The sequence below is a fragment of the Anopheles coustani genome, chromosome 2, assembly GCF_943734705.1.
Source record: "Anopheles coustani chromosome 2, idAnoCousDA_361_x.2, whole genome shotgun sequence".
In the NCBI taxonomy this organism is placed as follows: domain Eukaryota; kingdom Metazoa; phylum Arthropoda; class Insecta; order Diptera; family Culicidae; genus Anopheles; species Anopheles coustani.
Window position 1 is genome coordinate 94,678,098 of NC_071289.1, and position 19,576 is coordinate 94,697,673.

The 19,576-nt window shown below is 37.3% G+C and overlaps 4 protein-coding genes across 11 annotated transcripts; 1 reads left to right on the plus strand and 3 right to left on the minus strand.

Moving 5' to 3' along the window:
- Positions 1-101: 101 nt before the first annotated feature.
- On the plus strand, positions 102-3,331 carry LOC131266586 (probable ribonuclease ZC3H12C). 2 transcript variants are annotated; one of them, XM_058269162.1, is made up of 9 exons: positions 102-141; positions 239-393; positions 1,538-1,692; positions 1,753-1,879; positions 1,939-2,569; positions 2,638-2,739; positions 2,810-2,929; positions 2,990-3,072; positions 3,136-3,331. In XM_058269162.1, the coding sequence occupies exons 3-9, from the start codon at positions 1,549-1,551 to the stop codon at positions 3,264-3,266; spliced, it is 1,338 nt and encodes a 445-aa protein (XP_058125145.1). In that variant the 5' UTR covers positions 102-141; positions 239-393; positions 1,538-1,548; the 3' UTR covers positions 3,267-3,331. The 2 variants fall into 2 exon arrangements, with proteins under 2 accessions (XP_058125145.1, XP_058125146.1); XM_058269163.1 differs by having other exon boundaries at positions 1,951-2,569.
- LOC131266587 (uncharacterized) lies at positions 228-1,268 on the minus strand. Its single transcript, XM_058269164.1, has 4 exons — positions 927-1,268; positions 753-865; positions 593-686; positions 228-529 (listed from the first exon to the last, which is right to left on the minus strand). Exons 1-4 carry the CDS (start codon positions 1,206-1,208, stop codon positions 413-415), a joined length of 606 nt encoding a protein of 201 aa, XP_058125147.1. The 5' UTR covers positions 1,209-1,268; the 3' UTR covers positions 228-412.
- Positions 3,332-3,510: 179 nt separating the features above from the next.
- LOC131265392 (uncharacterized) lies at positions 3,511-4,572 on the minus strand. Its single transcript, XM_058267651.1, has 4 exons — positions 4,412-4,572; positions 3,903-3,960; positions 3,641-3,829; positions 3,511-3,578 (listed from the first exon to the last, which is right to left on the minus strand). The coding sequence occupies exons 1-4, from the start codon at positions 4,472-4,474 to the stop codon at positions 3,511-3,513; spliced, it is 378 nt and encodes a 125-aa protein (XP_058123634.1). The 5' UTR covers positions 4,475-4,572.
- A 192-nt stretch (positions 4,573-4,764) lies between these two features.
- On the minus strand, positions 4,765-18,965 carry LOC131266584 (septin-7). 7 transcript variants are annotated; one of them, XM_058269158.1, is made up of 11 exons: positions 18,732-18,920; positions 15,179-15,693; positions 14,683-14,796; positions 13,809-14,548; positions 13,484-13,736; positions 13,223-13,415; positions 12,988-13,150; positions 12,696-12,737; positions 12,313-12,478; positions 12,101-12,234; positions 4,765-7,100 (listed from the first exon to the last, which is right to left on the minus strand). In XM_058269158.1, the coding sequence occupies exons 2-11, from the start codon at positions 15,488-15,490 to the stop codon at positions 7,052-7,054; spliced, it is 2,166 nt and encodes a 721-aa protein (XP_058125141.1). In that variant the 5' UTR covers positions 15,491-15,693; positions 18,732-18,920; the 3' UTR covers positions 4,765-7,051. The 7 variants fall into 7 exon arrangements, with proteins under 7 accessions (XP_058125141.1, XP_058125142.1, XP_058125140.1 ...); XM_058269157.1 differs by lacking the exon at positions 4,765-7,100 and adding an exon at positions 8,330-9,531 and having other exon boundaries at positions 14,725-14,796; XM_058269155.1 differs by lacking the exon at positions 4,765-7,100 and adding an exon at positions 8,330-9,531.
- Between the last annotated feature and the right edge of the window lie 611 nt (positions 18,966-19,576).

Here is a 19,576-nt window from a genome sequence, read left to right on the forward strand (position 1 = left end):
TGCCCAAGATGATTAAATACTGCCACAAGAAAACAAAATGATTTTGACATTAATGACATTTGACATAACGTCGAGAAGCATGGGAAAAGCGGAGTTGAAAACACCGTATTTACAAATTAGCGCCCAGCAGCCTAGTTATCAGTGAGCTTGTATTACAAAATTATTGAAGAAAACGATTGATTATAGATTATTCAAAGAACAAACATTCATATATTAATTTGGTTACAAATCGTTTTAGCTGCTAGTCACTAGTTCATCAACATTGTGAATCCTTTATTCCTTCGATACATTTAGACAACATACAGAAACTTCGTGAATAATATCAAATGACTTGTACTCACGAAGGAAATCGAATACGGAACATCAACCAACACGTTTAATACTTACGAAGCGGTGAGTACCTAAACTAAGCTTATTTGGTTTGTAGCTCCTTGATTTCCTGCACAATATTTTCGCGAGCTAAATTTTCGTACTCACTCAAGTTCTTCGTCAAATAAATGCATGGAATACGGCAGAGTGTTTGCAGTAGCTGGATTTGAAAAAAAACATTGATCCTTTTTCCGTGTTGTAGGTTCAATATGTGAAAAATTACCTTCAGTCTAGTTTTATCGTAGCTGCCTATGTCTTCCGATTGATATTCAAGGCGTAGCTGTTGGGTATATTGTTTATACTCGTCCGGTGGCGTTCTGAAAATGCGTTGTGAATAAGTGGCAGGTTTGCCCAGATTCCATTTAGTTCCATTAAGAACATACCCAAGCACAAGCAAATCCAAATCCTGGAAAAATTTAACATCTTCTTCACACAAATCACCAGCTTCTGACTGTAAATCTCCCAAGAGTCGTTTTACATTTGCCTCCAGAGTTTTCTAAAAAGACAGAAAAAGTCAACAAAGGTTGTCTTCCTTCGCCGTATAGCAACATACTTACGTTTCCAAGATTAATTTCGTTGAAAAATTCACTGACTGCCTCACAGTTTCGTGCCATGCAGTCTTTATCCGCCTCGAAATAATAGTATTGAAAGAGTACAGCCAGCTGTAAACACACGTTTGACCCCGCTAGCAGTGGAACTTTTCTACCAATCAGTTCGTGCTCGTTGTGATAATGTCGGTGAGACTCGGAGTATTGTGCTCGCAACTTAGTCAGCCACTTTTGCGATAATTCTGACGACAGTTCCAAAGTCGTGCTGATATTATCCCATATGAGTTCCATTTGTGATACTTTCAATTGCCCCTCTTCAGTCCACTGCAAATACGTTCTTCACTGTTAATGATGAAGGAAACCTCCTTGGCAAAAATGAGTAGACCAGTGCGCTACATTAGCCGCACAAAAAGTGACTAAAGCCTTTCATTTTGTAATTATGCTCTGGGGGCTACCTGTTTGCCGACATGCGCACTGGTTTATCTCGCCGTATCAGAGTTATCCTTACACTCTTTACCTCCTTCTAGCAGGACATTTGTCAAACAGTTAGATGTGCGTACCATTATGTCTTAGTTAAGAGGAAGACGTTTTTATTGTTTACTTTATAACTTTTTTATTAGGAAAAGTTGAAATGGCACGTGCCAAAATACCTCGGAAAAGTGTAACCCTAACACCGAAGCGCAGCGCAGTTAAACGAAAACAAGACCCACTAAAAGCAGCTAAAACACACAACAACAAGAGGAATAAATTGAAGCCGCTGCAAAACATACAGAAGGTAGGTTGTTGTGTTTTTGTAAGATTTGTTTTAATAAATCATATACATTTTAATTTATAGCAAAGAAAAATGCAGTCGGATGCAAACTTTTTGCCAGCAACACCAAGAACATCTGACAGATTAGCTAAGCAATATCAGAAAACCAACTGGAAGAGAATTTCTCCTCATTCTTCAATTATTAGCAAAGGTAAGCTTGAAAAATATTGTTGATGCTTTAAATGTTTCGTAAAAATTATACCTTGCCAGCAACATCAACAGATACTATTGTGATTGATGACACGGATGAGGAAAACGAGGAAAGCGTTTCGAACTTGCAGCCAAATGCAATGCAAAATACAGGATATTTTTACGAAGATCGTAGTCCGGGATTACGAGAATTGGAAATCCCTCTATATGACATCGAGCGTCAGCCAGTTGAACCTGTTGTGGAAATTCATGAAACGACAATTATTGAACTAGATAGCACCATAGAAAATGCAAACGAAAACGGACAAGAAAATAGCAAAGAGCCACAAGAGCCGGATTCTACAGAAGATGTGAGCAAAAGTGAAAAAGTTTACGCCATCTCAAATCCTTCTAGAAAAATTCCTCCCCGTGTGCTAAGTGTGATTGATTTAAGTGACGACTCGGAAGATGTGTCGTACACTCAGTTCATTGCACCAGTTCAAACCATTCCTCTGGGATATAACATTGCGAAATCGCAACAAAAAGTTGATAAACAGCTTACAAAGAAATCTCCAAATAAGAAAATAACTGGTACAAATTTAACTGTAGAACCTCAAGTACCAACGACATCTGCATCCACGCAAAACCGTAACAGCAAAGAAATGCAAAAAAAGAGAATGGTAGTAATCGATGGGAACAACGTGTCTTATGGGTAAGCGTTTGCGAATAGAGTTTTAAGATATATTTTACCAATTGGTTCTTTTTCCCTCTTGTTTGCAGTCACCTCAATGGAAAAATGTTTTCAGTGAAGGGGCTCGAAATATGTATCAAATATTTTAAAAAATTGGGCCACGAAGTTGTAGCAGTAGTTCCTCAGTATAAGTATGTTGTACATTAGAGGCATGCTATATTAACAGAGTTTTAAAATTAAAAATTATTACATTTCTCGCAGACTGAAGAAAACGCAAAGTACTGATCAGGAGCTGTTGCAAAAGCTTCATCGCCAGGGCGATGTTATACTTGCACCTAGTAAAAATCTTCCTGGCCAATATTCTTCGCCATACGATGACAGGTAATATTTATTTGATAATACTACTATAACTATTTTATAACTTAAGCGTCTTTTTTTTAGATTGATTTTATCAGTTGCAGAAAAATTCGACGGTGTTATCGTGTCTAATGATAATTTCAGAGACCTTCTTGATAGTAGTCCAGGTTAGTGAAAAGCGTTGAAAAGCGCGATTGCAGTTAACTCCTCATGTTCTTGCTATTTTGTAGTATGGCGACGAATAATCGAAACACGAGTTATTGGTTACACGTGGGTTAAAGACTGTTTCTTCCTTCCTGATGATCCCTACGGTCGCCAAGGCCCCTCCCTTAGTGCGATGCTGAATGGTTATTCACCGTAATTTTGTTTTGCTTTGAGTAATAAATACATATGAAATACAAGAATTTATTTATATTACGTACTTAACGAAAATTTGTTTTTGTGTGTTTAAAATTTACACTAATTACTAATTTACAATTTACGCCTCAACGGCATGGTTTTGAATCTCAACTGAGACCAGCCCTCTCCTGTATGAGAAGACTGACTATCCATGTATACAATATACAAAAAAATATTATTCTTTACTGTTGAGATTGAAAGATCATTCAAGCTGATGGGTTGTTATTCGATTCTTCTCTACTCGTGACCACCTGTTCATAGCTCGGCGGGAAATCTGAAATATGCATTTAGATTTAAGACATTTGCATACGATACTGATAATTAATAATCACGAACCTCTTGGAATGCTGGTAACCACAACCAAATTCTGATTCGTGTACCCATACGGTGGTGGAGCAGTTCGCCCATCATGCTGATGTTGAATGTATGCCACAGTGTTGTTTGCACTATTGGCAGGTGGTGTTCCATTGGCATTCGAAATTGTGTAAACTATACCTTCCTGCCGAATATTTGGGCAAGTCGTAGCTGACGGCGAATACATGAGATACAGGAGGAATATAAATGAAAATGTAAAAAATGCCATCGAGAAAATACTAACCAGGCCTTGAAGAGGGAATAGAAACTAAAGGGTTCTTGAACCGTTTGTCGTACATGTACTGTTGAAAGTAATATCTCATTAGAAATTTCATACAAAGCAAGGTGCTTTAATGTTTAATTCTTCAAAATATCTCTGGTTAGTTACGTTTCGCTAGCCGGTATTGAAAAGAGCTCAAGATAAAAATTTGTTCTGTTTTATCCGATCATAGAATTTGGAATGTTATCTTATGATAAGATAATTAAAGCACGGAAACTTGACTTTGATTCACGAACACTTTTAGATCAGAAGTAACTGCCTGACTCAAATGTTGCTATTATCGTAAACGAAAATAACTGACTCGCAGCTCAATATCGAGTGAAGATGGGAAGAAACACAACCATAATTAAAACACTAGTTATTAAACATTACAAATAGCATATAACTCCAAAATTTTATTTTGTAGTAACTACTTGTTGGAAGGCAATTGGAAGGCAATTATTTAGACTCATTTTTATTTAGACTTCACTTACCACCAAGAACCAAATTGCCATAACAGTAAGCACAACTACTGGTATTACTATGTAAGCAGACATTTTAACGTAATGCTCTTGCGTGAAAATGTAGTGCACCTTCTGTTGGAGTCCGTAGCGAACTGATGCGATAAACGGATTCACATTTGTGAGCTGAATAAATGAAGTTCGGTCGGTGAGTCAAATGTTTCTTTATCAAGAAATTTTTGCTCAGAGAGCTAAACCAATGCATCTTTTTCCCCGAGAGAATTTACTTCAAGCTTAAATATTTGGGGTAAAATAGGGAGAGTTGATACTCCATTTAAAATTTGAAATGAAGAGATGGACACAGAAAATCTTAGATAAATCAAAACTCTGGTCATTACCTGGTGCTTGTGTATTTGCAAAAATATGAAGTAGTAACTGCATTTGATTTTTCATCTGATGTGTATACAATTTTTATTCTTAAATTCTTAAATTTATTTCAGTGTCTTATAGTTATCCTTGCTTTACGAACGTCAAGGTGCTTTATACTATGCTAAGATTTAAAAAGTGAAGGATTTAATGAGTTCAATTTCTTATTTCGAAAATTTTCATTTTGTAGCGTGACGCGATTCTTGGATTATGAATTGAATATTATTTTTTTAGTTTGTACAACGATTGATTGGAATTGGTTGCACTTTTGTTGCATTTGGTGGACTTTAGATTTTTATTTAGCGCTTTATTTTCTCTCTATTGCTTTTTCCATGCAATTCTGCTACATACGACTATGGGTATGCAATGAAGCTAGATTAAAATGTTCATTTGTTTAGCACATCTCGTGAAGTACTTTTCATTGTTTGTTCATTAGAATTTGCAGTGTTTGTTCTGTGATGCGATGCAACAACAGTTGTCAGAATGAAAATTGTCTTTCCAGAGAAAAGAAAATATCATAAGACAATACCATGTTACAATTCATTCGCTGTTCAATTTTACTATACGAGTGTTTAATCCGTATAATTTCAATACAATTTGAACACTCATGAATGCTCTAACAGGTTGTAGTAAAAGCACTAGAAATCAGCTACAGTTACAAAACACTCCGGCAAAATGAGACCGATCATGCCTATCCTACCAGGAGCGTTTGTTTCGTATCGCAATGAGCTTCTTTCGCGGTTAACGGCTTTCTATCATTCGTTGTTTGTGTATATATTTGTGCATAGTCATAAAACTTGGACTAGTGTGGCTGTGCCATAACATCCCTGCTTTGCTGCATTATTGAAGCGCATAATGGAAAGTTTCTGTAATTATATGAACTATCCATCTTGCATTAGTATTAAGCCTTTTTTTACAAAGAATATGCATGGTCAAAAGAGGTGGCTTATTTTTTGCCTGCTAATGCATAAATGATGTATGATGATGTCAATTATCGTTAAATAAAAACTTGGAATACATCGATATTGAATTTGATTGTTTTAAATGGCTTACTTAGGTATGCCAGGTCTGTAATTTTTTTTATCGAATAAAGAATCTAGGAGGAACATGCTCATATTTTATTGCTTTAATGGGATCATTTTTCGAAACAGTAAGATTGAAAAGTTTGTGTTCTTTCATTGATGCGTTTAATTTTTTCTTTAATTCCGCTGCTTATTGAATCGACTCGAACTAACTTCTAGCTGCGCCATTATGTGAAATCTAATTCCGGTTCCCTTATTGTATGTAATATATGTAAATATCAAAAAAGGTCTAACAAATATCGTCTTCTTTGTATAAAAAATAAGTCATGATTCTTAAAAAATAGTTCAATAAATATACATTTACTCTAAATATATATGGCATTTATATCTGTCCGGGCAGGAGTAGGAGTGTAGTATATGTTCTTTGTTTTTTGAATGATCCAAAATCATCATCCTTGTCGAGCCACATAATCTTCAAAGTTAAAGATAATTTCATGATTTGAGTTGAGTTTGAGATGATTGACACGGTGGGTCAAAATACCAATGTTGTCTGTGTATGCTGCTTGTGTATAGCAAGCGACAAAAAATTACATCATTCAAAATAGTACCATTTAGAGTAGTACATTTATTTTCAGTGTTAAACTGAAGAATTTGATTGATTTTGATAAAAAATGGTTTTTTCTACTCCTACAAATTTGCGTACCGATTTTTTTCCGAATGAATTTTCTGAAAAGACCAATTTGGAAAATCATATGCTGATACTAGCGTGTTTAGAAGCTTACTCAAGTCGCATTCAAACTTATGTCAATACAAGCTCAAAATAACACATATCCCTGGTTAGCTTGTTATCCTTTGCTGAATGAATCCGTCGAATGACTTACACTAATATAATATAGCATAGTTGAAACTTGTCTGGGAAAAACGTTGCGCCGTTTGAGATGTAGTTAAGAACAAGGTTGCGGTCGTAAAGAAGTGTGCGCTAACATTATACCATCGCGCATCTTTCTAACGCAACCATCATCGTCACATTACAAGATAACTGGTCAGTACTGCCGGATGTTGTGCGCTTCCTCGAACAGTATTACCTTCTTTGTTTCTGTGGATCCAGTTAAACAATAGCCGCTCATCGTCATCGTCTTTTCTCATTGTCAGCGTCACGCGGTAGCACCACCGCACACTTTCTCCGCCGATTGTTTTATACCACACTCTAACGGTATCCAAAACTCTAGAACAGTCCTTTCTTTTTCTTACCTTTGTCTTTGCCGTCCACAGTTCTGAAAGTAAGCCGTTCGGGAATAAGTAAGATAAGGTAAAATAAAAAGCATAAAATGAAAAAATGGATTTCCGAAACCAAACTATAGACTTGAATGAAGAAAGTTATTTTTTAAATCAATGATCAAAACAAATCCACGCAAAACGATATCAAAATATAAAAAATGTCTTCATCGAACTACAACTAGGTTTTAGCCTATTTTGTTGCATAAATACTAGCGGAAAAGTATAGCGAGCTCGACGAGTCTAGAAAGGAGAGGGTTAGAACATATATTAGAATAAAGGTATAACTATACATGGTTGCAGTGGATGAACACTGCATTGCCCCAAAAATTTTTGTGTAGAAACCTTATCCGTGAGTAAAGCATATCGCATTATCATATGTATACATATCAAAAGGTTATTCCCTTATAATAGCACAATTATGCGTTTGAAGCTGAGATCAAAACGTAACGTACTCTTGGTATTTTTACTACTTCGTGACACGAGTGAAACTTAATTACGAGTGAAACTTAAGATATTTGAACAAACATTAATTATAAGCATGTCTATTCGATTAAAATACGTGCATGACATTTGTACAAACATGTAGTGAACCCCACTACGTTCTGTATATGTATCAACATTCTACTAAACATGCAAACAAACAATCTAACCTATTTATGTAACGTCCATGCTTTAGAAATGAGATATGATAAGTGGGAACGCACTCTAGTTTCTGCGAATACTCATTATGTTAAAGATTCATATTACAATGAATAAGATAATTCATTGGATATACCATTTAACACTAGAACTACCGCGATTTTTACGCTTGTAACTTTACCGCGATTTATGTTCAATATTTAAGAAACAAAAAAATATTTTTAAATACTTCTAAATTAACATTCCGTTGAATGTGTGAAAGTCATGCATTAACATTTGGTAGAATTGTTCAACCTTAAGAAATGAATGTGATTGAAAAAGTACCTGGCCAGTCAAAATTATTGGTCCGGTAGTTCTAGTGTTAAGGTACCACAATGAGATATACAATTTTAAACAAATTTATGCTGATTTTATAGTACCTCAAGCCATGAAATGATCAAAGAAATCCTCTGAAATCCCGCGATAAGAGATAAAGTATGTACAAGATTGCAAAGGCAATAATTTTAAGAAAGAAAATATTGATATTGTTAGTTTCATTAGTTGTTTGTATTATTTATTATTTATTAATTTTGTATTTGATTCCCTTTCCGAGTAAATGCTTTCTGCGCGATTTTTGAAGCAACTGATAATCCTTGTTCTGTTCCTAGTAAGAAACTAGAAACATTTATTTGTATTTTCAAGCAATGTTTACCAAAAGCATGAACATGAATGAATTACAATGTCGTAAACATATAAAGTACAATAACAGCCCTATCCGCACTTATGAGTGGAATAAATTGTTCGATTAAAACTCCCCTTCTTGAAAATGGTTCAGTATTTTTCTAAGCGAAGCAAAACCCTTGTCTTATTTTCCTTATAATTTCCAGCCTATACAGACTACGCTGCCATGTTTTTTTAAACTAAACAAAAAGTACATTCCACAATTAAATGACCTATATTTTGTTCTTGTTAAAGATTAAAGACTATACATATCTGGTTGTAGTTGTTATGAACGTTACGTTTGATATAATTCCTTTTTGCTGATTCATCTCACTAAGAGCCTAGAATTGAGCTTACTATGCAACTAGCAACATATCATTGAGTTATTGCCGATTATAATCGGGCCATCGGCCTTTCTTTAAAATGTTCGTTTTGCCGAATGATTTGAACTTTAGCACACCACTGTTTCGCCGTCACTTTTATTTACCTTGCAATTAATAATAAGTCCTGTTAATGTTAAGGATACTTGTGAGCTCACGACAAGAGACACATTTTTTGTATTTCTCTATAGTTGCGAAAATTTACTTAACCATAAATGTATGTAAGAATACGGAGATACCCTAGGACAAAAAAGTTAGGTGACAGACAGCCACATGGGTGCAATAGAAGTGCTGATTTTGGACTAGTGCTCTGAGATGAGATTGCATTTTCTGGTGTATATTCATAGAGTGATGCATATTAATAATGTCAGTTAGAATACCCCCAACAGTGCTGATGAGTGAGCTGAGTTAATCTTGCTGGGACGCAGAAGGAAACGTGTCGCGTACGGGTATTTTATTATTCGAGAGGTCATTTCCATGTGAAGAAGCAAACAGTTAGCCCATTTAGGATTCGGTATGTTCTTGTGAGCTAGCTGGCATCGTGCTGCCGTTATTGTTAGCACTATTGAGAGTGGAAGTTGTGCCGGCACCAACCGCAACGCCACGGACGGCGTCTGGCGCACCGAAGCTAGTGTGCCGACGCAGCAACGATCCAAATACACGCCTGCCCTTGGACTCATCGGAACTTCTTGATGCAAGAGACGCGGTCCTGGAAAGCATTTGGGGCATTCGTTTTTACATAAGTTTGATATTCAGTATTGCATACGGATCTAGTTATACACACATATACAACAATTTAGCAAAAGTGTTATGATATTGATTGAAGATTAATGTTATTGTGGCTTTTTAAAAGCAGCACTCTACAGCGGAAATTACATACTATCTCCTTTACTCCTCAATCAACATTATTCCATCCTGTTAGGTTGAATGGATGCGTAATTAATAATCGAAGGTGATGAACAAAACTTGACTTTCATGTCACTACGAATCCGCGTGTCACAAATTGTAATCAACCTTTGGTTCATAGAATACATATGCGTCACTTAAAATAAAATTATGCACTTGGCAAGAACTGGTTTACAGCCATTTTCAACCCCTTTAACAAATCAAAATGAAGATTTGAACCACTTGTATTGAGGTTTAGCACCAGGACAATTAAATGTTTCTGTAAATATAGTTATTTTCAAACGTGATGCCTACATGTCACGCGTAAACAAAACCGTCATACGTTTTAATTATAAAAATATCTTCCATGTATAATTGAATGCCTCGAAAATTAAATGTTTAAGTACAGTTGACTTAAAAACGTCTCTAGTGCAGGTATTATAAGAAAGAATTGCATACTGTAGTACAGAAAAACCAGTCTTTAACGATCATTTGAAAATTTTAACCAGAATCAGATATCACGTGTGTAAGCTTAAATCAAATTTTTATGAACACTTGCTCACGATAGCAATTGGAGCCACTTTGTTTTTAAAAATATCAAGACACATATTATCATTAGCATACCCGGTCGACAAACACTCAAATTTTTTGCAGCTGTCATGTAGTACCAGCAAGTTTTTCCATGGCACATTGCTGGGACTCTTGCTGGAACTACATAGTACCAGCAACAATTTAAATTTCTGTCAACCGGGTAGTCATTATTGACATTTTTTTAAATTTTGTTCGAACTGGTTATTTAATTTACTTATTTATAGTGGAGGCTGAAATAATATTCTGCTGTACACTTTATATTCTTGATTTGTGCTGTGTCTAGGATAGAATGTATCAAACATAAACAAAATAATACATTCATTTTCCCCATTGTGAAATGTCTTACCAAAGAAATGCTTAAATTGTGTAGTAAATATGCAAATAACTCAATCCAAAAATAAGTGTGAAATAAAGAAAGCGTATCAGTTAGTTTACTCACACAAAAATTTCTTTTCCTGTTTGTAGTCGTTTTAATGTTTGAAGATTGTTTAAAATTTTGTTTTAATGAACAGATTTTGAGCAGCACTCACGCGTGAGCAAATATATTAAGTGCCCATGTAATTAAGTGTTTTCCCATTTATCATTTTACAGCATTTGCGTATGTATGTGTTAGTATTCAAGATTAGGTTTCAAATTGATATTGTTTTGCAAGTATATACGTCGTTGGTTCGTTTGGTGAGTTGAGTAGATTAAAAAGAGAGAAAAGAGGAAGAAAGAACAAACAAATAAATGTATGTTTGTAGAGGTTCGAATCTTCTTATTCTTCAGACAAAAAGCACTCATAAAACAGAACAATAGTAAAGAGCACTATATCGGTAACGATAAACAATCATAGATGCAACAATAATATTCGTATACATTGCTCCCTAAGTTAATATGAATGGATATAAAAAATGAAAAATCGTGTTATAGTAATTAGAAAGCAATCTGTTTTCTGCTCTTCCGGAAGGCGAATAGAACATAATAAATATGTAAAAATCATTCCATTGTGATTACCAATTGGTCTTATTTTTGGCGTAACGACCGTCTTGGTCCTGCCTGCCCATTAAGGTCTTACAAGACTTTTTCGCTTTGAGTACGTGGATAGTCAGTGTTCCCGTACAGGGGAGGGAGGGTCCGGTTTCGGTTGAGATTTGAACTCTCGGTCGAGGTGGTGAGCCCCGGCACTTATGGGCCGATTTTCTAACCGGCATTACCAATTGGTATACATTACAAATCAACATAGTTGTCGTTTTGAGAATTATCGCATAGGAATGGGAACTTATATGATTGAAATTATAACGAGAACAAAAACATAGCGTTTCCATGATTCAAATCCTTGCACTAATATCACGTAAAGCACAGCACATCAACCAAAAAATTCTATTTAATAAACGAAAAGTCTTCATAGTTTGAATTACTGATAAAGCGAACATTAAAAAAAACCCTTATTTTGTGATAAACAATTCATGTTTAATTATTTTACCCTTGATTTCGTTAAGTTCCCCTGTCCTTTGCGCGATGAATCAAAATACAAAAACACTGATGAGCTCAGAATATAACTGCGCTATCCATCGTAAAACTACTGCAGTGGTAATCTTTGGATTTCAATGTCATAGAACTTCGTCCTATTTTCTTTGCTTTACATGTAACAACGATTTAGATATTCATGTTTATTGTGGATTTGTGTAGCGAAAACGGAAAGAAGAAATTAAAAGTGTAACAAAAACACCATCCAAAGATTTCATGAATCAATTTGAAAATAATAAACAATACAATTACAAAAATAAAACTTAAACTGGTACTAATGAAAGGCTACTTACTCTTTGCTGTTTGCCTCCAAGCTTTTGCGACGAAGCTCGTCCAACGTGACGCCATTTTGCTGTTCCCATTCAGCTTTTTCCATCTCGAAAGCCTTTCTACGATCCTCTAGCTCACGAATTTGAAGCTCCAGTGCCTAGAAATACATTGATCAGTTAGTTTCCACATTCGGTTCGGTTTTTTCAAATACCTAATTATATATTCTCCGCTTTACCTTTTTGCGCTCCTCGTGACGTCTGGTTAACTCTGCTTCGGAATCTTTCAGCTTTTGCTTTTTCTCTTTCACCTTCATCTCGAAAACTTGTTCCATCTCAGCCTCCATCTTTTTCATTTTCGATTCATGCTCCCGTTTTTCTTCTTCCATTTGAGCTAATGGGTTCCTTTAAGAATAAATACAATGTTTGTGAGCAAAATGGGTGAAATATGTGAGGGGCAGCTTTTGTTGAATATTTCATAGGCAACTGAATCAAAAACTTCTACATCCTTATTCAGCAATAATCTACAAGTCCCATCTAACCCACCCTGAAAGGTCAGAACCAAACAATGATGGTTGCTGTTAGTAGCCAATTGATTTTTATTTTTGTTTGGTTAACTTACCATCCAATACCATTTGTGTTAACTGATCCAATATTGCATAAGCTAGATGAATGATGATTTTTGGTGGGGTGAGAAATGAAAATGAATTTAGTGTCATTGTAACAGCGTGAGGTTCAAATGAAGAGAACATTTAGCAAAATAAACAAATTTTAACAAATCAAGATTAAATGGTAAACACAACTTAGCCGTAACTTGTGATAAGTAACCAACTAGTCACCATTTTTAACGAAATAATCTTGAAAAAGCTCGATCGATCAAATATCAACAGGCTAAAAAAGTCTAGAGCACTTACTTGTTGCTTAATTTGGCCTTTCCATCGCTACCAAGCCCGGCCAATTTTCTACAGCGGTAATTTTCATAGTGCACGTTGTTGGTCACGTCCTTCAAGTCCTGTAGATTTGTCCGAATGACCATATTGCGTAAGGCAATGAAATCACAATGGTCCAGGTTTTCAACTACACATGAAAAGGAATCCAGTTTAGTTGCAACATATGCTCTTTGCTTTTTTTAAGTCCCTTTAGCCGTACCTTCAGCAACACCCCAAGGATACCGTCGACCGCGTACTTTACGTCCATCAATCTCGATAATAGCATTCGCACCAACGACTGCGAATGGTACGCGGCTGCGCAGTTGCCGGAGCACTTTAGCATCTTCTTCCTCATCGAGAGGGTCAGGAAAATCGTAGATCTTAATCTTGTGCTGTGCGATTTCATTTAATATCTGCAAAACAAAACGTAAACAATTATTATGCAAAATCCGTTTGGAAGTGCTTTATGTTTGAAAAGTACCTGCTTCTTGAAGAGTGTTATCTCTTCCGGTGTAAGAGTGTCCGCCTTAGCGATGACTGGAATAATGTTTACTTTATCACACAGTCTCTGCATGAATTCGATATCGAGCGGCTTCAACCCGTGTCCAGACGGTGCAATGAAGTACAGGCACACATGCACACGCGAATCGGGCAGTGCGGTCCGGTGGACACGCGATTCGGCTGTCAAATATTCTTCGTATTTTGACTCAACAAAGTCCACGATTGGTATCCAACTGAAAGCGGTTGCAAAACAAACCAGAAGGTGAAAGAGGCGCACAGCCTACACGGCAGCAGCTAGAACCTACCAGTTGCTATTGTCTACGGCATCACCAAAGCCGGGCGTGTCTACAACGGTCAAAGTCAAGTTAACGCCGTTTTCCTTCAGTAATACTTTGGTGCTCTCGACGGCGACCGTTTTCTTGATGCGCTTCGACGGTCCAGGGTGCTGTTCGGCGTGATAGATGTCCGACAGGAACATGGAATTGATCAATGTCGATTTGCCTAGGCCGGATTCACCCACCACCATCAGCGTCAACTCGAAGCCCTTTTTGACCGCCTTCCGGTACACTTGGTTTGGCAAGTTCGCAAACCCGACATACCCGTCTAGCTCCTTCGGTTTGGATTTTAAAGTAGGTTTTTCCTTGTCATGACGCTCAGCTGCAAGTTTTGCGTTCACTAGCGAAGACTCAACGTGGTGATTATGATGCCCATTGGCACCCACACCGTCGTGGTGGTTCAGCAACGCGTCCCGTTTCTCCTTCAGGGAAATACTATTCATATTGGCCGCCAGACCGTTCAAACTTCCTCCATTGTTAGCCATAGCTATTCCACCTCCTGAGCTACCGTTCGATGCAGAACCAGTACCAGCAGCGCCACCGTTTAAGTTAGTGTGCTGATTGTTGTTAGTGCTGTGATTAGAGACCATTGCGCCGATCGAGACCGATCCCGTGGAACTGTTGTTAGTGGCAGCCGCGATAGGAATGGCTACACTGTGCTTATCATTACCAGCATTGGCACTATTTAAATGCGACGCGTTGTTGTTATGCTGCGCAAAGGATATGCAAAATAAAGAAATTGATAAGAGACAATGTTAGGAATATTAAGGGTAGCGATAGGAGGGTGGGGATGTTTATGTTTGACACTAGGAGGAACGGAGAGGCTAGAAGAACCTCAACTCACGATCACATTGTTGTTAGCCAAGTTGAGATTGTTCAATCCTACCGGTGGGTTCGGTGGTGGTCCAGATGGACTGTTGCTCTCCGATTTGAAGAACATTTCACGCTTGGTTGCCAACTGAAAAATAGTCAAAAATAAAATTACAGACAATTCGCTGATTAACTAAACAAGAACGAAAGAAAACAAGGAACTAGCTTTAAACAATCTGTAAAGAGGCAGCGCACGCACATCCCGAACCGAACCAACCAACGAAACACGACAATTTACGTAATATTTACAACTGTAACCGAAAATTACTTCAATGTCGCTTGATTGTAATGATCAGAAAAAGAAAAAAAATATTTTTTTTAACCTCTTCATCGTTGTTTCAAAGAACTTTTCGTGTAATAAATAATTTTAACAAAAGAAGTGATTGAAACGATTTCAAATCATTCTAATGTAGTTATTTTACTATATTTACTACTCCTTTAACATTCCCATCTTCATTTATTGTGCTAACCTTTTCCCGTTCCGCTTTATCGATCTTGGTGAATTCATTCCGATCGCGGTCGATTTTGTTGAAAGAAGACGAATAGTTTGGCAACTTAGGTGGTGGTATTGGCCGTGCGGCTATCGTGGGTTTCTCGTGCGTTTTGTTCGTTCCATGGATCCCGGCAGTGATCGGAGGCGTTGGTACGGTAGCCCCTCCACCGCCACCGGTGGTGCCCTGGAAGTTGGCCATGTACGCACCGGGAGATGATAGTACCGGCTTTACCGGTGGCACCGGGGGTCCACCGGCGCCAGTTTGTTGTGTTGGCGTTGAAGCACTCATATTTTCATACTATGTTTATCCTTTCCTACAGCACACACTTCTCTCACTCACGTAACTACAATCAACAAGTACACCACTACGTCCAAAATTCCGGAGGATTGCGTTGATTTTTATTTTTTTTATGTTCTCACTTTCTTCAGCCGTGTCCTTCTCCTGACCTTATACACTTCAGAAATAAATGGCACTAATATAGCTTTCTTCCGCTGTAATAAAAAGAGTACCGAGCCGTTATCATCTCCCAATGACCAATCCGTTTATCCAAATGTATCGTGACGCAGTTACATACGGAATGAAGGTACTAAAACAGTGGAATCAGTATTTGCACGACTTGCTTAAGATCACGTGATCACGTTTAAGATCTCATAATAAAGGATGCTACAGATGCATCCGTATTTTCCCGCTCCTCAAATTCAAGGAATCAGAATTGAACCAAATCCATTCAATGTATGGAGCTAAACTCAACTACACAATATGTGTGTTGCAACGAGATTGTCGTATTTTAAACAAGTGATTGCTTAGTCTCACCACCGCATATCATGGTATCCTAAATGGTTTTTTATCAATTACCTTTGTACTTCCTTATTTATTTCTAAATCACATACAACTGAATGAATCAATCAACATGTAAGGAAAATTACTATTTTTTCGGCTACAAATAGTTAAATAGGAAATAAGTTCGTGACAATCAATTGCAACGAATAATAAAACCATACTAACTTAAGATCAACTAATAACTATGGCCAACATAAGTACGCGTATATTCTGAAATGGCTAACGTTTTATGAGAATACTCTACATTGCACCCAGATTTACCAAATAAATGTTCATTCCACTTAAATTGTCTTAAACAATTAAACGAATGCTTGCAAAACTATACATAAGTACTTCACATCATACGACAATCGTATCCATAATAAATAACACAATTAACGGTCGTTTGACCAAAGACTTTATTCGGTGTGACCTCTTTTTTGTCTTGTACGCGAGTACTTGTTTTCCTTATCGTTTGGCCTCATTCAAAAAGCGCTTCAAGCCAGACTTGCAAATGTGCTTGCTGTAAATTAATGATAATAAATGAAGCATAGAACACTGCTGCTTCGTTTGCAGTTTGCTGTTTCATGTTTTCGACACACATAAGTCAGAGAAATGTTTCTTTGTTTCAATACTCTTGGATCCATTTCCGTCATATAGTATAGTCGCCAGTGATTCACGTTAAACGTTGTGCCCCTCAACGTTACGTTAACGGTGCACAAGGCCCACCGCAGCTTTTGATAGATGATCAGCAGGAGAAAAACGTTCGCGCCGACATAAATAAATATCTACGCAATCTACACGCATGTATGGAATGTTCTTACGCTTCAATATAGCATTAACTGCAAATGACGTGGATACAATGCGGTTGTTTGTAAATCGGTACCAACCAGGCAAATGAACCACGGTTTGTGAACGAAAGGCATTCACAAAGTATGCACAAACTATGCACTACTGTGCACCATGTTTGTCGATTGTGTAGAACATTCTTCCAGATTCATTAGATTAAACTTACAGCTTGAAGTGAAAAATGCAAAGGCCGATACATTGATCGACGAGATCCCCAACGGGGTTAGATAAAGTGGAAACAGATTTAATTCTCCAAAAGTAGGAAGACAGTAAGCTCTAAATTGTAGGATTAAATGTAAACAAAAACTCATCTCAACGCTCCATCCGGCTGCCTGCCTACCGCTTCCATGTTAAAACACAAACAAACAAACTGTCATAGCTACAACTCCCTTGACCCAAAACCCTGTTCTTCGACCCGTTTAACTTGACGATAGCCGTACTTTCCCGGAATGATCATAACTGCATGTGGTGTAGAAGTGTACATCCCAGCATGGAATTGTTGCCGCATAAGCAAAAGAGGCACTACTACCAGCGCCATTCATCCTTCCTCAAACCTCGTTTCTAGACTTTCTCTAGAGACACGTTCAAGTGTCTCAGCACGAAACTATCACAGAGTACATGATCCAAGGGAAAAGCAGGGATGCGGGAAGGGCAATGCACTCGAGAATGCTGAACACTACTTTTTTTTATTCCATTAAAGTTTGCGCCTTTAATGCTGACCAAGATGGCAAGAAAAGGTTAACGTTTTGATTCCTGATTTTTTCTTCCAAGTCAATTAAACCTGAGCAAAACGCAACAAAGAACACACCCCTCACATCGGATCGTTTCGAGTTAATGTTACGCGTTGTCCAAAGAACATATCCACTCACTTTTTGTCTACCATGTGGCTTCAACGTTACTGCTATCATTGGAACATTACTTCCGGTAATGGTTTCGACATTTTTGTATTGCTATAGTGTTCCTGTAAGCCACTCCGAAAGAAATTTTCACTTATCGCTATCTACGTTATCAAACCTCTTAGGGGAATGCGTTTGGCAATGCCCAATACATCATACCATAGCGTATTGCTTTGTGGTGATAACACACAACTAAATTCGACGAAGCATCTAATTAAAATTCTGTTCTGGGGTTGAAATGTAAGACATCTGGTCAGATCAACGATTCACATTCAGAACTGATCCGGTAGTATTGTGAGATGCGTTTTGCTCTCATGTACATTATCTCAACACGACGCTCCAAAGGTAATAGCGGCTACAACGTGTAGTACCACACCCGCTGATTTAATCCCAATACATATAATATGATTCTGTGAAAAGGTTACCAGAATCGCCCCCATCGTTACTCGTTACGAGCAATTTTACGGCTATCCTGTCCCGTACATTCATATGGCAATATCCAGGAATGTCAATGAGCTCCATGGAATGAGTCATGTAATCATAACACAGAAATTGACAACTTTCGAAAACAAATGATCGATTAAAGCTTATGTTTTAATGTGTTGTTTAATCAATCAACCAAAACCTGGTTTAATTCAGGTTCCTCTTCTAACTACTCAAAAGTGATAAAGCATATAAAGTCGAAACCTGGTAGGACTCGCTCTTGATTTTGAAAAAAAATTCTACTGACGTTATATTTTTCATATGTTCAACATATCGTGTTGGAGCATCGCAAACAAGAGCTTATTTGAGATTGTTTAAAAAAAAAAGGAAGACATAACTTTGTACGTCAAGCATTTCTATGAAAACGTCAAAATTCATATGCTATTTACGTGTCATGGAAAAGAGATATCCTTTAGAACGAACCCTTTACGTATCTTGATCATACATCCTCCCTGCATATACTGCACCACACTTCTACACACCGCTAGCAACAGCTCAATGACGCCTCTCCGGGGATCGATAAATTCACACAAATTGTTTCCTTCGCAGTCGAAAAGTTGGCAAATTCTACAGTTCTAATAAGTCAAGCATTGCATCAACGAATGCTCAATTATCTGCTTAATCATTTCACAGATGGAAACAGCACACGCAGGAAGTAAAAAACAACATTACACCGCACCGCCGAAACGGCGTCTTACCAACTATTCCACGACTAGCTAACGAGAGACTGAAGGTAACTAGGCTTGGAACAAGTGCTCCAACCTATGCACCCACCGTTCCTATTGAAGGAACTGGTAATTCCATTCTCCATTTTGTAGTTAAAAACGGTTGGCCACAAGCTAATTAAAAATCAATGATTTGAGAAGTAGAAAAACGGGCATTCCTATTATTTGTTTCTAGCCACTACTAGTTTCAATCGCAGAGACACTTTGTTTCATCAGTATCCTAAAAGCATAAAGTTCCAGTTCCATTTACTTCTGACTCCCAGTACATGTTTACACCTCCACGTAAATGGCGAAAGAGAAGTTGTATTGCTCTCACGATCGTTTCAAAGACAGGTCGGGTAAAGCTATTTTCTGCTCCGCCATAACAGTTGGTTTGCAAAATGTTTACAAACATACTTGCAGTATGTGAAGATCTTTGCAAAATCTCGTAAACGAAATAGGTAATTAGAAATTCTTGACCACAGTCTCCATGATCTCTCGGATAGAAACTCCTCTTCTGTATCATGGAATATGGATCCTGCCATGATTGGCGAAATTGGGTGTAATGGTACGATATCGAACACCGCAATTGCTTGCTCTGTTGATGAAACATACCAAATTTA

What these genes read in the sequence shown, in the direction of transcription:
- LOC131266587 (XM_058269164.1), bottom strand. Translation starts at nt 1,208, where the DNA reads ATGGAACTCATATGGGATAATATCAGCACGACTTTGGAACTGTCGTCA. An exon ending in TTGGATTTGCTTGTGCTTGG is followed by an intron (nt 687 to 752) that starts GTATGTTCTTAA and finishes ACGCATTTTCAG; the next exon opens with AACGCCACCGGACGAGTATA. An exon ending in ACGATAAAACTAGACTGAAG is followed by an intron (nt 530 to 592) that starts GTAATTTTTCAC and finishes TTTCAAATCCAG; the next exon opens with CTACTGCAAACACTCTGCCG.
- LOC131266586 (XM_058269162.1), top strand. Translation starts at nt 1,549, where the DNA reads ATGGCACGTGCCAAAATACCTCGGAAAAGTGTAACCCTAACACCGAAG. An exon ending in TTCTTCAATTATTAGCAAAG is followed by an intron (nt 1,880 to 1,938) that starts GTAAGCTTGAAA and finishes ATACCTTGCCAG; the next exon opens with CAACATCAACAGATACTATT. An exon ending in TCTTCGCCATACGATGACAG is followed by an intron (nt 2,930 to 2,989) that starts GTAATATTTATT and finishes TCTTTTTTTTAG; the next exon opens with ATTGATTTTATCAGTTGCAG.
- LOC131265392 (XM_058267651.1), bottom strand. Translation starts at nt 4,474, where the DNA reads ATGTCTGCTTACATAGTAATACCAGTAGTTGTGCTTACTGTTATGGCA. An exon ending in TATTCCCTCTTCAAGGCCTG is followed by an intron (nt 3,830 to 3,902) that starts GTTAGTATTTTC and finishes ATTCGCCGTCAG; the next exon opens with CTACGACTTGCCCAAATATT. An exon ending in GGTTACCAGCATTCCAAGAG is followed by an intron (nt 3,579 to 3,640) that starts GTTCGTGATTAT and finishes TGCATATTTCAG; the next exon opens with ATTTCCCGCCGAGCTATGAA.
- LOC131266584 (XM_058269155.1), bottom strand. Translation starts at nt 15,490, where the DNA reads ATGAGTGCTTCAACGCCAACACAACAAACTGGCGCCGGTGGACCCCCG. An exon ending in TAACACTCTTCAAGAAGCAG is followed by an intron (nt 13,416 to 13,483) that starts GTACTTTTCAAA and finishes TTTGTTTTGCAG; the next exon opens with ATATTAAATGAAATCGCACA. An exon ending in TCCTTGGGGTGTTGCTGAAG is followed by an intron (nt 13,151 to 13,222) that starts GTACGGCTAAAG and finishes TTTCATGTGTAG; the next exon opens with TTGAAAACCTGGACCATTGT.